This window comes from Suillus subaureus, assembly GCF_016647635.1.
Source record: "Suillus subaureus strain MN1 chromosome Unknown BJ212scaffold_6, whole genome shotgun sequence".
Taxonomy (NCBI): domain Eukaryota; kingdom Fungi; phylum Basidiomycota; class Agaricomycetes; order Boletales; family Suillaceae; genus Suillus; species Suillus subaureus.
The window spans coordinates 377,306-391,117 of NW_024538562.1; the positions used below are offsets into that span (position 1 = coordinate 377,306).

The 13,812-nt window shown below is 47.2% G+C and overlaps 5 protein-coding genes across 5 annotated transcripts; all 5 read left to right on the top strand.

Annotated features, from left to right (window-relative positions):
* Nucleotides 1-2,065: 2,065 nt before the first annotated feature.
* On the top strand, nucleotides 2,066-4,592 carry BJ212DRAFT_1332765 (P-loop containing nucleoside triphosphate hydrolase protein; the record flags this gene model as incomplete). The annotated part of the gene is made up of 9 exons (XM_041334818.1): nucleotides 2,066-2,731; nucleotides 2,783-3,291; nucleotides 3,343-3,497; nucleotides 3,535-3,548; nucleotides 3,577-3,628; nucleotides 3,681-3,781; nucleotides 3,824-3,973; nucleotides 4,029-4,200; nucleotides 4,252-4,592. The coding sequence occupies 9 exons, from the start codon at nucleotides 2,066-2,068 to the stop codon at nucleotides 4,491-4,493; spliced, it is 2,061 nt and encodes a 686-aa protein (XP_041196400.1). The 3' UTR covers nucleotides 4,494-4,592.
* Nucleotides 4,593-5,532: 940 nt separating this feature from the next.
* On the top strand, nucleotides 5,533-6,005 carry BJ212DRAFT_1332776 (uncharacterized protein; the record flags this gene model as incomplete). Its single annotated transcript, XM_041334819.1, has 3 exons — nucleotides 5,533-5,638; nucleotides 5,692-5,794; nucleotides 5,846-6,005. Coding segments are annotated over 3 exons (336 nt in total), but the record flags the coding sequence as incomplete, so codon positions are not given.
* Nucleotides 6,006-8,522: 2,517 nt separating this feature from the next.
* Nucleotides 8,523-9,914, top strand: BJ212DRAFT_1203569 (uncharacterized protein; the record flags this gene model as incomplete). The annotated part of the gene is made up of 3 exons (XM_041329117.1): nucleotides 8,523-9,188; nucleotides 9,237-9,398; nucleotides 9,453-9,914. Coding segments are annotated over 3 exons (1,290 nt in total), but the record flags the coding sequence as incomplete, so codon positions are not given.
* BJ212DRAFT_1456955 (AAA domain-containing protein) lies at nucleotides 9,861-11,321 on the top strand. Its single transcript, XM_041338872.1, has 6 exons — nucleotides 9,861-10,045; nucleotides 10,097-10,398; nucleotides 10,451-10,543; nucleotides 10,597-10,745; nucleotides 10,801-10,972; nucleotides 11,029-11,321. The coding sequence occupies exons 1-6, from the start codon at nucleotides 9,903-9,905 to the stop codon at nucleotides 11,268-11,270; spliced, it is 1,101 nt and encodes a 366-aa protein (XP_041196403.1). The 5' UTR covers nucleotides 9,861-9,902; the 3' UTR covers nucleotides 11,271-11,321.
* Nucleotides 11,322-12,158: 837 nt separating this feature from the next.
* BJ212DRAFT_1297010 (uncharacterized protein) lies at nucleotides 12,159-13,748 on the top strand (the record flags this gene model as incomplete). Its single annotated transcript, XM_041332526.1, has 10 exons — nucleotides 12,159-12,273; nucleotides 12,327-12,416; nucleotides 12,481-12,636; nucleotides 12,699-12,847; nucleotides 12,910-12,942; nucleotides 12,971-13,077; nucleotides 13,127-13,269; nucleotides 13,321-13,505; nucleotides 13,544-13,612; nucleotides 13,653-13,748. 10 exons carry the CDS (start codon nucleotides 12,159-12,161, stop codon nucleotides 13,746-13,748), a joined length of 1,143 nt encoding a protein of 380 aa, XP_041196404.1.
* Nucleotides 13,749-13,812: the final 64 nt, after the last annotated feature.

Genomic DNA, 13,812 nt, shown 5'->3' on the forward strand with positions numbered 1-13,812 from the left:
GCTCGAGCTCTGATGTGTCCATGACGGTTTTGGAAGTGATCTTGGAATTGAAGCCAGTCGTTGACAACTGTCACAGAATGAAAGGCGCAACTTCGTAAGCCGCTCAGCTTCCTTCACATGCAGGACAGGGTGACTGTCTCAATTTTTGATAAATATGTGAAGGAACTCTAAGAAGCAGAATCAGACGGCAGGTAGTATAGCGGGCCAGGACCAAAGGAGCGAGTGATGATATTCACTATGATGGATATATACCTGCTCAACCTGTTGCCTTCGAGATTCATCCTGACATTGACATCAACTCGAAGGCATTGAAGGATATGGTCTTCACTAACCCAGTTTCTGCAGTCTCCATTGACCTATCTTTGTGTTGTCTCCGCAGGCTGCTATGATGACAATCGATGACGGAGATGCAAATTGAAATTATTAGACTCGCGGACGAGCTTCTTCACAACAAGTTGCATTAACCGCGTTTTTGTTGTTGTTAACAATACCATAAGTTCGAGTTTGTTTACGTAGGTTAGTTTTGGTCCTACCAAGCCCAGCTGTGCTTCTTTTCCAGCCCAAACTGCCGCAACACCAAACTCAACACGTCCTCCGCAGTTCAAAGACATGTCTGCCCACCCAGATTGGTAGTAGGGAAGCTCAGAGTAGCCCGCTGTCCGCTTCTGCTTTCGCTGTCGCCGCACGTGAGCGTCAAGGGTTAGCAAAACACCCCGGAAGATGCTGGAACAGATGCACGATGTCAAGAGACATACTACAATTTGAAGGGAAAGGGGAACTTCCAAAGTGCTGCAGCCTGCGGGATGTAGGATGTGGATGCATGTAGGAGCCAATTGGGGAGGGTGTAGAAGGATTAATGAGAGGGTGCGCTAGGAAGATCAGTGAACTAGGCTGCCAGGTACCGAAGAAGGTCAGGGAAAGAAGGAGGCTCCTGTAATTATTCTCAATAACCAAGTCAGGAAGTTTCCTATCAATTTCTTTGGCAACAGCGTGTATGCATACTCTGTGGGGTTCGGGATCCTCGATCCCAGGCAAGTATGCATAACTCGTGTTCTACAATCCCTGGCCTTGTACATATCACAGTAATCAGCCTTGCTCGACATGTGACGCAGCACGTCGCGCAGATACCAAGGACCTTTCGCCAAGTATTTCAATATCTCTTTCCAATCTCTTTCTTCCGCCTCTTTTTAGATGTGATACCCAGTGCCCTGTACGACACATATGCTTGATCCTCGGTGTCTCATACCAGCATTGGGTAAAGCCTATAGTAAGTAGTGATGTGAAGGTAGTCAGCTTCTGCATTAAGCCACCCATATGTTGTAGTAATAAATAGTCTATAGCTACAAACTGTACATCGAATGCAAATAAAAATCATGGAATCAATGCCTGCTGTTTTACCTGCGACACGAGCTGTTTGGGGTGGTCTTCATAGCCTCCTCGCAGTTCACTGGCCTCGGACCTTTGGTTTTGGACTGATGTGTTGATTTTTCTCGTAACATACACTACATGTACGTGACTCTACTCTATCTGTCATATGATAGTCTGTCCGCACGCCTGCGAGGCGCGACTTCCGCATATTTCCGAAGTTCGCCGATCCAGGTTCTCTTCCTCCCCTTTCCTCCAGAGATCTATTAGCACGCAGACTGTGATCTGGATTACACCTAGGTGCAAACTACAAATTATTCACAAACGCAGATATTCCAACTTCGAAAAAGATATGCCGTATTCTTCATGACTGGGTGGTCCGGTGATCGATCATCTATAATCACCGTCAAAACTCTGCTCGACGAGTCGACTAGTTAGGGACGATACCCGCGTTTTCTTGAAATACTGGACACACAAAAGTATCAATTTGTGTTTTGTTCTTCAAACTTCACGCACAGCCCATGTGTGGTTCCTCGTCCCCCTTTCACTGCTGACTTGGTGTAAAACCCCGTTATCATCCATTGACAGTAGACGCTCATCCAGCAATAAATAGCTGTGACCTTGGATGGTGGTTCCTACATCCTCACTTTCGTCGCATTGACATCGTGCGCTTTCAAGTTCTTCTCTATCTCTTACATCCATGACACCCACATCCGTCACTCTGCAACAGAACGTTTATAAGGCCGATCATGAGCCTATAACCGTTGAAGACGTCGACGAGAACAATGTTTCTTCTCCAGCCTTGCGGCGTCTTATCAACTCAGCTCCAGGCGCCTCCGTTGGTGTGGCGGCCACGTATCGCCCTGACTGTTCTCTTTCGTCTTTAGCATTTGCAACACTCAGCAGAGCGCTCGTCATCCACTTTTTTGCTGCAAACGAACAGAATAAGCAGCAGCAGAAGAAGAAGAAGGGCCAGGAACAACAACCTCCTGTTTCTCGAGGACGCATCCTCATACAAGACCAAATTCTCTGTAACATTGGCATTAAACTCTATGGGTACAGGATAGACAGAATTGCACTTGCACTCTTCCTAGACCTCTCGCTTCGTATCAATGGCGCAGTCGACGTCCTGTCAGTGTCTACCAGCGATCGGCGCTCACTCCAGGCAATCATGAATGCCTTGGGCGGCGAGGTCTCACTCCAGAAGGACAACGTGAAAACCCTGTTCGCTCATAGAGAAGGGGACACAGCACCCAAGGATGTGGCGCTCCAGGCTTGGGCAGCATGTCGCGCCGCCACACTTGATGACATGACGCTTAGATTTGCTGCTATATCTCGAATTGACACAGACACGATGCCAGATATAGTACGTAGTATTCGTCACGTCATAGACATCTCCTTCTAATTCATAATGTAGCATTTGAAAGCCCTCGCCAAGATCTCTCACGATGCTGAAATTTTGGAGTCTTTGAAGCCAACGAAAGTCGCCAACAATATCAAATCAGTCAGAGAAGATGTAGTGCTGAAGGCTCTTCAGGGCACCATCACGTTGACCGAACATCCATTCTTCTGTAGTATCTGGGCGCCGTCATTAAACATCCCATGGCCACCTGTGTATGCTCCCACGGCTTCGCTCGTCCACTATCCTGACGGTCAATTGAACTCCTCGCAGTATGAAGCAGTGGAACGAATTATTTCGCAAGCCGACAGGGACCGTGTATTGCTTATTCAAGGTCCTCCTGGCACTGGTAAAACAACAGTCATAGCGGCCAGTGTCAACAGTATGATCACCACTGGCCCTATAGAGAGTACGATTTGGCTTGTGGCGCAATCCAATGTTGCCATCAAGAATATCGCGGAAAAGCTTGACAAGGTTGGCTTCCGTGATTTTAAGTTGCTTGTATCCAAAGATTTCCATCACGACTGGTGTGTCAAGCCTTCCTCACCTCCCCATCATACTGAGTTTTTGTGTCTCAGGCATGAACACCTCTACGAGAGACTGGAACATTGTTTTATACGATCCGACATGTTCGGTGGCGGGGCTGTGACCATCAGCCGACTTTTGCTCGACACAAGAGTAATACTTTGTACATTGAGTATGCTGTTCAATCCTCGTATCGAAGAATTTACTCGTACAAGTTCCGGTTCAAACCGTCATATTTGACGAAGCAAGTCAAATCGAAGTAGGGAGACTACCTGCCGCTGCTTCAGCGTTTCCAGCACAGCCTCCAAAAAATGGTGTTCATCGGTGACGACAAGCAACGTGAGACCCGGGTAGTTATTCCATCGTTGACCTGTACTGACTTGAATATCAGTGGCGCCATTCGGCCAAGATGACATTGGGGAGCTACGAAGTGTTTTTGAGTTCCCACACCTTCAAAAGCGGGCACACTTTTTGAATACCCAGTGTAAGCTCGTATCTCGACTTCATCCTCGTTGTTTCAACCTTATTATCAAGACCGCATGCCACTCGTCATTGGGGACCTTCATTTCCCGTCATGTATACGATCAGAAGTTGATGACCGTCCACGACATCGCTAGCAAAGCAGCATGTCGTTTCCTAGACATCAAAAGGGGGCAGGAGATGAAATCGGGAAAGAGCTTGATAGTATGCTTATCCTCTTCACGCTCGTGATATGCCTGCCTTACGTCTTTTGCATTAGAATCAACAAGAGATGTCTGTGGTTATCCACCTCGCCCGTATATACAACAAGCAGGGCAAGCAGTACAGGATCCTCACTCCATATGATGGTCAGAGGTCTTCGATCGAACGTCAACTTGAATTAGCGAATCTTCCGTGGGCAGACAAGTGCTTCGACGTGAACTTCTTCCAAGGCGAGTAGTTTCTTCAACATGCTGGAAGGATCTGGCTGATACTCGCCGCAGGAAACGAGGAAGACCACATAATCGTCTCTCTAGTCCGTACCCAAGGTGTAGGGTTCTTGAAGAACTCGCGCAGGACGAATGTCATGCTGACACGATGCAAGAAAAGCATGATCATTTGCACGAACCGTGACTTCGTGACGAAGGGTAAAGTAGCAAGCACGCTGGTCGGGCAGCTTGCTCTTACCATGGGCTCTGATTCCTGGTTGGACAGTCGTGATATAGTCAATGGCATTTTAAGGTGATTTGGATTATTTACCTCGCACTTGTTGGTTGAGTTTTGAAACTTTCTTGTCGCATCTTGCACTGCATTTTGTATTATATGGCAATTTGCGTATGTACATGAAGTCAGCGTCTACGTAGTACAGAGACTCGTTATATTGAACCACATGCATATGGGAACTTGCAAGTAATACTGTAGCTACTCAGAGTATTGAACGGCGCTGCGCTCCCCGCAAGGTTTAGTCCAAAGTCCGACGATTATCTAAGCTTACCGTTTTTAGTATGTGGGAGGTGTGCGGCCAAGGCCATAGTTCCGTGGAAATCCACCTGGTTATCCACTGATGTAGATATCCACCCAGTTATCCACGTAGATAACTCGGTGGATAACCCAAGGCCAAAATTCATAGGTGGATAACGTGGATAACTGAAAATCGTGTGGGTGTATGGGGTTGTATTAAGTATGCATTAAATACACTTAAAAAGCTTAAATACCAGGTCTACAAGCTTGTTTCTGCTTGAAGTGAGCTCGAACTAGGATTTAAGCTTGCTTATTTTGGCGGAACTTCATGCGACGTCAAGTCAATGTTTGTTTGGTGACTGGTCGAACGCTGATTGGACTACAGCGACTCAGAGTTGGATGTCACTGACCCCGAGGATATATCTGAAGATTGGCTCAAAAAAAGCGGATTCTTTTGACGGCGAGGCTTTTGATGCTGCCAGTATCAATCTTGACTCCACGACGCTAGCTGATGTGCTTGCTGACAAAGATTTGGCACCCGCAGCACCGGAGAACACTGTCACTCTTCTGCTGGCAAGCATGACATCAGGATTCAGCCTGCTCAAGTCTTTATTTGAGCAAATCGAGCCTCAGGTAGGCTCATACAAAATTTGTTATCAAGCCTGTCATGATGATGTATGCAGAGCAGAGCTCCCATCGACACAAAACTGGTCGTTCCATGGATCACGCATGAATGCGCGACAGCAAGAGTGAACGGATCATCAAAAGAGAAAGGCGGGCTACTTCATACATAGCGCTAACTGAGCCAAACGGAAGATGAAGAAGGACACGTTGAGACTGGGGAAAATGGTGATTCGGTAGACGATGATAACCATGAGATGACAGAGACGAAACAAGGCGAACCTTCTGATGCTCAACATAAAGCTGCTGGTCAGTTTTCCTACATGTATAATTTTTGGGTTGGATTCTATCTTGCTTCGCAGGACGCTATATCCCGCCGGGATTGAGGAAACAAGCCAATGGCGATACAAATGAAACGGAGGAACAACTCAAACTCACTCGCCAGCTGAAAGGCCTGATAAACAGGTAGTATCTTATTGTATTACCGTGGCCTGTACTAATTTTGTTTCGCATTAGAATGTCTGAACAAAGTATTGCAATCACCCGAGACCTCAACCCTCACGAACCTCATCATCGATGGCATATCATCTCACCCAACCCTTCTAGACTCATACGTGGTCCCGCGCACCGCGTTTATATCTAGCCTACATAAATTGATCTGCACTGCATTTGGTACGTGTCTTGTGAAATGAACTTCTATCACCTGAGCTGATGCACGCACGTCATACGCTCAGCGGCGTATTTCGTTCAGAACGCAATGTCCTCGTACGAACGCCTCGCTTCGGTGGAGGAAAAGTCAGTCAACTCAAGGGAAGTCTCTGAAGACCTAGGGAAAGAGTGTTCCAACCTCATCGTGCTTTTGTCAAAGCTGTACAATTTTCAAGTCATTTCGTGCATTCTCGTTTAACATGCGTTGAGAATAGATACCATCAAACTTACTTCGAAGAAGTTTCAGCAGAAGTTCTACCCAGAACTCAGATAGGTCTTCATCCAAAAGGCTGCGGATGTATCATAAACGTGTGCTAGGTTCCGGCCAACAACCACGACAAGATGATAGCGATGTAGGAATGTCAAACCCATGTCGCCTTTACGAATGGAGCACGTGGCCAAAGCATACGCATAGTGGATAGCTAATGATTGTTGTACATAGGCTGACGATCTTCAAGGTGAGCCTGAGCAGTTCACGCAAGGAGTTGCTGAAACGAGGATCCTTACAGCCTGTGAACTTCACGATGTTTAAGCCACAGACGCGCACATTCTTGAAAGAGTTGTTCATACGGTTGTTTATCGCTAGCCAGGTTACATCACTGATTATCGATGAGTGATGGGACCCACGAGTTTGCACAGGAGTTGAACACGCCTACTGTTCTTCCGTACCTTCGAGGGCTCGAGCTCTGATGTGTCCATGACGGTTTTGGAAGTGATTTTGGAATTGAAGCCAGTCGTTGACAACTGTCACAGAATGAAAGGCGCAACTTAGTATGCCGGTCAGCTTCTTTGACATGCAGAACCGTTGCATGCAGGACAGGGTGGCTGTCTCAACTTTTGATAAATATGTGAATGAACTCTAAGAAGCAGAATCAGACAGCAGGTGATGTAGCGGGCCAGGACAAAAGGAGCGAGCGATGATATTCTTTACGATGGATATACCTGCTCAACCTGTTGCCTTCGAGATTCATCCTGACATTGACATCAACTCGAAGGCATTGAAGGATGTGATCTTTACTAACCCAGTTTCTGCAGTCTCCATTGACCTATCATTTGTGTTGTCTCCACAGATGACGGAGATGCAAATTGGAATTATTAAACTCGCAAACGACCTTCTTAACAACAAGTTGCCATTAACCACGTTTTTGTCGTCAACAATATCGTAATGATTAAACGCAATAGTCACAAAGTCGGAAGAGCTTGATTACGCAGGTTAGTTTTGGTCCTCTCTGCTTCATTTCCGGCCCAAACTCATCAAACTCAACACATCCTCCGCAGTTCGAAGACATGTCTGTCCACCCAAATTGGTAGTAGGGGAGCTCAGGGTAGGCCGTTGTTCGCTTTCGCTGTTGCCGCACGTGAACGTCAAGGGTTAACAAATCACGGTCACCCCGCAGGAAGAATGAAACAGGTGCACGATGTCAAGAGATGCTACAATTTGAAGGGAAAGGGGAAAGTACTGCAGCATGCAGGATGTGGGATGTGGATGCATGCAGGAGCTAATTGGGAAGGGTGCAGAAGAAATGAGAGGGAGCGCTAGTCCGAAGCTCAGCGAACTAGGGCAGGCCCGGCAGGCACCGAGGAAGGCAAGGGAAAGGAGGTACCTATATTTATCAGGACTTCACTAAGGAAGCTTCCTGTCGACTTCCTGTGAAGATTTGCAGCGTGTATGTGATCCTCGATCCCAGATGCTGTCTGCCTACATATGATATCATGTCCGCTGACACAATCACTGAGCCTTGCTCACAGCACTGGCACGTCGCGCAGATATACCAAGGTGTGTTTTTAAACGCTAATTGTACGACAATATCTCTTACCTGTACTCTACTCTATCCTATAATCTAACCGCACCCAAAACACCCCTGCGAGGCGCGACTTGCGCATATTTCCGAAGTTCGCATCCAGGTTCTCTTCCCCTTTCTTCCAGAGATTCATTAGCACGGTGATCTAGATTACATCTGGATACAAACTACGAACTATTCACAAACGCAGACACTCCAACTCCGCAAAAGACAATGTTGCCGTATTCTTCATGACTCAGTGGTGATCGATCATCTATGATCACCATCAAAACCCTCGTAAGTCAGGAACAATACCTGCGTTTTCTTGATTTATCACACTAGACCTTCAATTGCTTACGCGCAAAATTCAGCCCAATATTGTTTACACCTACAAGTTGGATGCAAAATGATGCTGAAAGGCGTTTGAATGGTATTGGATTTCAAGCAAAACTAGTTACTCTGGAGTCCGGGATACTGGACACACAAAAGTATCAATTTGTGCTTTGTTCTTCAAATTTCACGCACAGCCCATGCGTGGTTCCCCGTTCCTCTTTCACTGTTGACTTACTGTAAAACCCCGTTGCCATTCATTGACAGCAGACGTTCATTCAGCAATAAATAGCTGTGACCTTGGATGGCGATTCCTACATCCTCACTTTCGTTGCATTAACATCGTACGCTTCCAAGTACTCTCTCTATCTTTTACATCCATGGCCTACACATCCGTCACTCTGCAACAGAACGTTTATAAGGCCCACCATGAGCCTATAACCGTTGAAGACGTCGACGAGAATAATGTTTCTTCTCCAGCCTTGCAGCGTCTTATCAACTCAGCTCAAGATGCCACCGTTGGGGTGGCAGCCACGTATCGCTCCAACTGTTCTCTTTCCTCATTAGCATTTGCCACGCTCACCAGAGCGCTCATCGTCCACTTTGCTGCAAAGAAACAGAATCCGCAGCAGAAGAAGAAGAAGGGCCAGGAACAACAGCCTCCTGTTTCCCAAGGACGTATCCTCATACAAGACCAAATTCTCTGTAACGTTGGCATTAAACTCTATGGGTACAGGATAGACAGAATCGCACTTGCCCTCTTCCTAGACTTATCGCTTCGTATCAATGGCGCAATCGACATCCTGTCGGTGTCTACCAGTGATCGGCGCTCACTCCAGGCAATTACGAACGCCTTAGGCGGCGAGGAGTTACTCAAGAAGGACAACGTGAAAACCCTGTTCGCTCATAGAAAACGGGACGCAGCATCCAAGGATGTGGCGCTCCAGGCTTGGGCAGCATGTCGCGCTACCGCATTTGATAACATGAGGCTTAGATTTGCTGCTATATCTCGAATCGACACAGACACGATGCCAGATATAGTAGGTAATCTTTGTCACGTCATGAACTCCTCCTAATTCATAATATAGCATCTGAGCGCCCTCGCCAAGACCTCTCGTGATGCTGAAATTTTGGAGTCTTTGAAGCCAACGAAAGTCGTCAACAATGTCAAAGCAGACTCCATCAAGAAGGGCAGTGTCGATCTCGAGTGCACTCGCTTCAGTACGCGTATCATGAAGTCTAAAAATCAAGTATGTAAATTCATGAAACGTCATGCCACCAACATTGAACGTTCGCACTGACAGGTCATCCAAATCGAAATGCTGAACGGGAAAAAGCGGTCAACGATCACTGGTCGCGCAGAGCGAATAGATGGAAAACAGGCACATATCAATGTCCAAGGCGTAAAAAATGCTTCGGGCAAAATCCTCTCCGTGACCACCATCGGGAAAGAAGACTTGACGGCTGCTGAATCGGCCAGAGAAGATGTAGTACTGAAGGCGCTTCAGGGCACCATCACGTTGACCGAACATCCATTCTTCTGTAGTATCTGGGCGCCGTCATTAAACATCCCATGGCCGCCTCTGCATGCTCCCACCGCGTCGCTCGTCCACTATCCTGACGGTCAATTGAATCCCTCGCAGTATGAAGCAGTGGAACGAATTATTTCGCAAGCGGACAGGGACCGTGTATTGCTTGTTCAAGGCCCTCCTGGCACTGGCAAAACAACGGTCATAGCGGCCAGTGTCAACAGTATGATCAACACTGGCCCTATGGAGCGTACGATTTGGCTTGTGGCACACTCCAACGTTGCCGTCAAGAATATTGCAGAAAAGCTTGACAAGGTTGGTTTCCGTGAGTTTAAGCTTCTTGTATCGAAAGATTTCCATTACGACTGGTATGTCGCGCCTTTCTCACCTCCCCGTCATACTGAGTTTTTGTGTCTCAGGCATAAACACCTCTACGAGAGACTGGAACATTGTTTTATACGATCCGACATGTTCGGTGGCAGGGCTGTTACCGCTAGCCAGCACTTGCTCGACAAACACACAAACAAACCTACAAGAGTCGTACTTTGCACGTTGAGTATGCTGTCCAATCCTCGTATCGATGATTTTACTCGTCAAGTCCCGGTTCACACCGTGATATTCGACGAGGCAAGTCAAATCGAAGTGGGAGAATACCTGCCGCTGCTTCAGCGTTTCCAGCACAGCCTCAAAAAAATGGTGTTCATCGGTGACGACAAGCAACGTGAGACCCGGGTAGTTATTCCATCGTTGACCTGTACTGACTTAGATACCAGTGGCGCCATTCGGCCAAGATGACATTGGGCAGCTACGAAGTATTTTTGAGTTCCCGCACCTTCGAGAGCAGGCACACTTTTTGGATACCCAGTGTAAGCTCGTATCTCAACTTCATTCTCCTTGTTATTTCAACTTCATTATCCAGACCGCATGCCGCTCGTTATTGGCAGCTTCATTTCCCGCCATGTATACGATCAGAAGTTGATGACCGTGCACGACATCACTAACAAGGCAGCATGTCGTTTCTTGGATGTCAAAAAGGGCAAGGAGGAGAAATCGGGAAAGAGCTGGGCAGTACGTTTCTCCTCCTGACCATCGTGATATGCCTGCCTCACATTGTTTGCATTAGAACCAACAAGAGACGTCCATGGTTATCCACCTCGCCCGTATATATCACAAGCAGGGCAAGCAGTTCAGGATCATCACTCCGTATGATGGTCAGAGGTCTGTCATAGAAAAGCAGCTTCAATCAGCGAAGCTTCCATGGGAAGACAAGTGCTTCAACGTGGACTCCTTCCAAGGCAAGTACTAGTAGTCCCTTGACGTACTGGGAGGATCTTACTGACGGTCACCGCAGGAAACGAGGAAGACCATATAATCGTCTCTCTAGTCCGCACCCAGGGTGTAGGGTTCTTGACGAACATGCGCAGGATGAACGTCATGCTGACACGATGCAAAATGAGCATGATCATTTGCACGAACCGTGATTTCGTGACGAAGGGTAAAGCAGCAGACACGCTAGTCGGGCAGCTTGCCCTTACCGTGGACCCTGATGCCTGGTTGGACAGTCATGATATAGTCAATGGTATCTTAAGGTGATTTGGACTATTTACCTCGCACTTCTTGGTTGGGTTTTGCAACTTTCTTGTCGCATATTGCACTGCATTTCGTATTATATGGCAATTGATGTATGTACATGCTACAAGTCAGCGCCTACATAGTACAGAGACTCGTTATATTGAACCACATGCATATGGGAACTTGTACTTGGTGTGCGCATCGATGTTATAGGATACACACGACAGACAAACCTCCAGGAGGCCGCCATCTCGGTGTCAAGGTCGGGCACTGAGTACTGAGTATTGATCACACAAAATCTGAGTCTGTCACTGCTCCACAGCAATATACACTGAAGAGGAATAATGTACCACGAAACGTCGGGCAGTGTACTACTGCATCATGATAGTAAGCCCTTTGTGGTAGAACCTAACCCATTGACACCAACGTTTAGAAGGTGGACAGAGCTAGCCAATGGTTTGAATACCAACTACTATTAGCTTCCACTAGTACTGGTCTGGGCGCCATTGACGAATATTGAATCCGGGCACAACATCATGATGAGTCGAGCGAGCTGGGCGTTGTATGTCGCCGCATGATGATAATAAATAATGATAATAATAGGTGTTGTTCAACAAGTGCAAACAACCATCCCATCACCTTCCTATTCTGTGCGGCCAAGGAGCGATCATAGACGCATCAGCCTGCCCAAATCTTTATTTGAGCAAATCAGCTTATAGCCTCAGGTAGGCTCATACAAAATTCGTTCTTGGGCCTGTCGTGAGGATTTATGCAGAACAGAGCTCCCATCGACATAAAACTAGTCGTTCCCATACATCACGCAAGAATACGCGAAAGCAAGAGCGAACGGATCGTCAAAAGATAAAGGCGGGCTACTTCATACATAGCGCTAACTGAGCCAAACGGAAGATGGAAGAAGGACACGTTGAGGTTGGAGGAAATGGTAATTCGGTGGACGATGATGACCATGAGATGACAGAGACGAAACAAGGCGAACCTTCCGATGCTCAACCTAAAGCTGCTGGTCAATTTTCCTACATGTATAATTGTTGGGTTGGATTCTATCTTGCTTCGCAGGACGCTATATCCCACCGGGATTGAGGAAACAAGCCAATGGCGATACAAATGAAACAGAGGAACAACTCAAACTCACTCGCCAGCTGAAAGGTCTGATAAACAGGTAGTATCTTATTGTATTGCCGTGACCTGTACTAATTTTGTTTCGCATTAGAATGTGTGAACAAAGCATTGCAACCGCCCAAGACCTCAACCCTCACGAGCATCGTTATTGATGGCATATCATCTCACTCAACCCTTCTGGACTCATACGTGGTTCTGCGCACCGCATTTATATCTAGCCTACATAAATTGATCTGCACTGCATTTGGTACGTGTCTTGTGAAATGAGCTTCTACCACCTGAGCTGATGCACGCACATCATACGCTCAGCCGCGTATTTTGTTCAGAACGTAGTGTCATCGTACGAACACCCCGCTTCGGTGGAGGAAAAGTCAGCCAACTCAATGGAAGTATCTGAAGACCTAGGGAAAGAGTATTCCAACCTCATCGTGCTTTTGTCGGAGCTGTACAATTTTCAAGTCATTTCATGCATTCTCGTTTATGATACATCCGCGGCCTTCTGGATAAAGACCTATCTGAGTTCCGGGTAGAACTTCTGCTGAAATTCTTCCAAGTAAGTTTGATAGTATCTATTCTCGTAGCATGTTAACCGTGTGCTAGGTTCCGGCCAACAACTACGACAGGATGATCCCATGGCATTGAAGGACATCGTAACTTTAGCACAGACCGGACAAGCCGATACTATGAGGTACCACACTTCATCATCTTTATTACGGCATTCTCACTGCAAAACACAGTTCACGCACGCGTTTCATGATCGAGACCCTAAATAATCTGAAGAACAATAAAACCAAGAAGACGGCTGCGACACAGCATCAGGGGGGCGATGCGGTCGAGCGGATGAAGAAGTTTCTCTCAGGGTTGGGAAAAAAGAAGCACGGTATGTCGTTCCTCCGTTGGGTTATTTAGGAGGGTGCTGAGGTGGATGCAGTTCTCGCGCACGAGCCGTTGCGGGTATCTTTGGAGGATCTTCATTCGGCGGAAAGCAAAGGAAAGTGGTGGCTCATTGGGGCTGCTTGGGGTGGAGATCCTCTGGCCGATCAGCCGCGCGAAGTTCCCCAGCATAGTGGGGAACCGGAGACGGATGACGTCAGCACTGCCGCGCTTCTAAAGCTCGTGAGGAAAAAGGGCATGAATACAGATATTCGTCGAAGTATCTAGACGCTTGCGAACGACTTGCGCAACTCGGCCTCACGGAAGTACAACAACGCGAGATCATCAGAGTAAGCCTGCATTGTTGTGGAAATGTACGTGATTCCATAGGATTTTGCATCGCCGTCGTTGGCTGAACCAGTTTCGCAGGAAAAATTTTATAACCCGTATCACACGCTTGTCTGTCAGAACCTGTCCCAGCGTTAGCATTCGTACAAGGTCACATTGCAGTTCTGTTTATGGGACTTTCTTTGGGACTTGGGCGAAAGTA

What these genes read in the sequence shown, in the direction of transcription:
- BJ212DRAFT_1456955 (XM_041338872.1), top strand. Translation starts at nt 9,903, where the DNA reads ATGATCAACACTGGCCCTATGGAGCGTACGATTTGGCTTGTGGCACAC. An exon ending in AAAGATTTCCATTACGACTG is followed by an intron (nt 10,046 to 10,096) that starts GTATGTCGCGCC and finishes TTTGTGTCTCAG; the next exon opens with GCATAAACACCTCTACGAGA. An exon ending in CATCGGTGACGACAAGCAAC is followed by an intron (nt 10,399 to 10,450) that starts GTGAGACCCGGG and finishes CTTAGATACCAG; the next exon opens with TGGCGCCATTCGGCCAAGAT.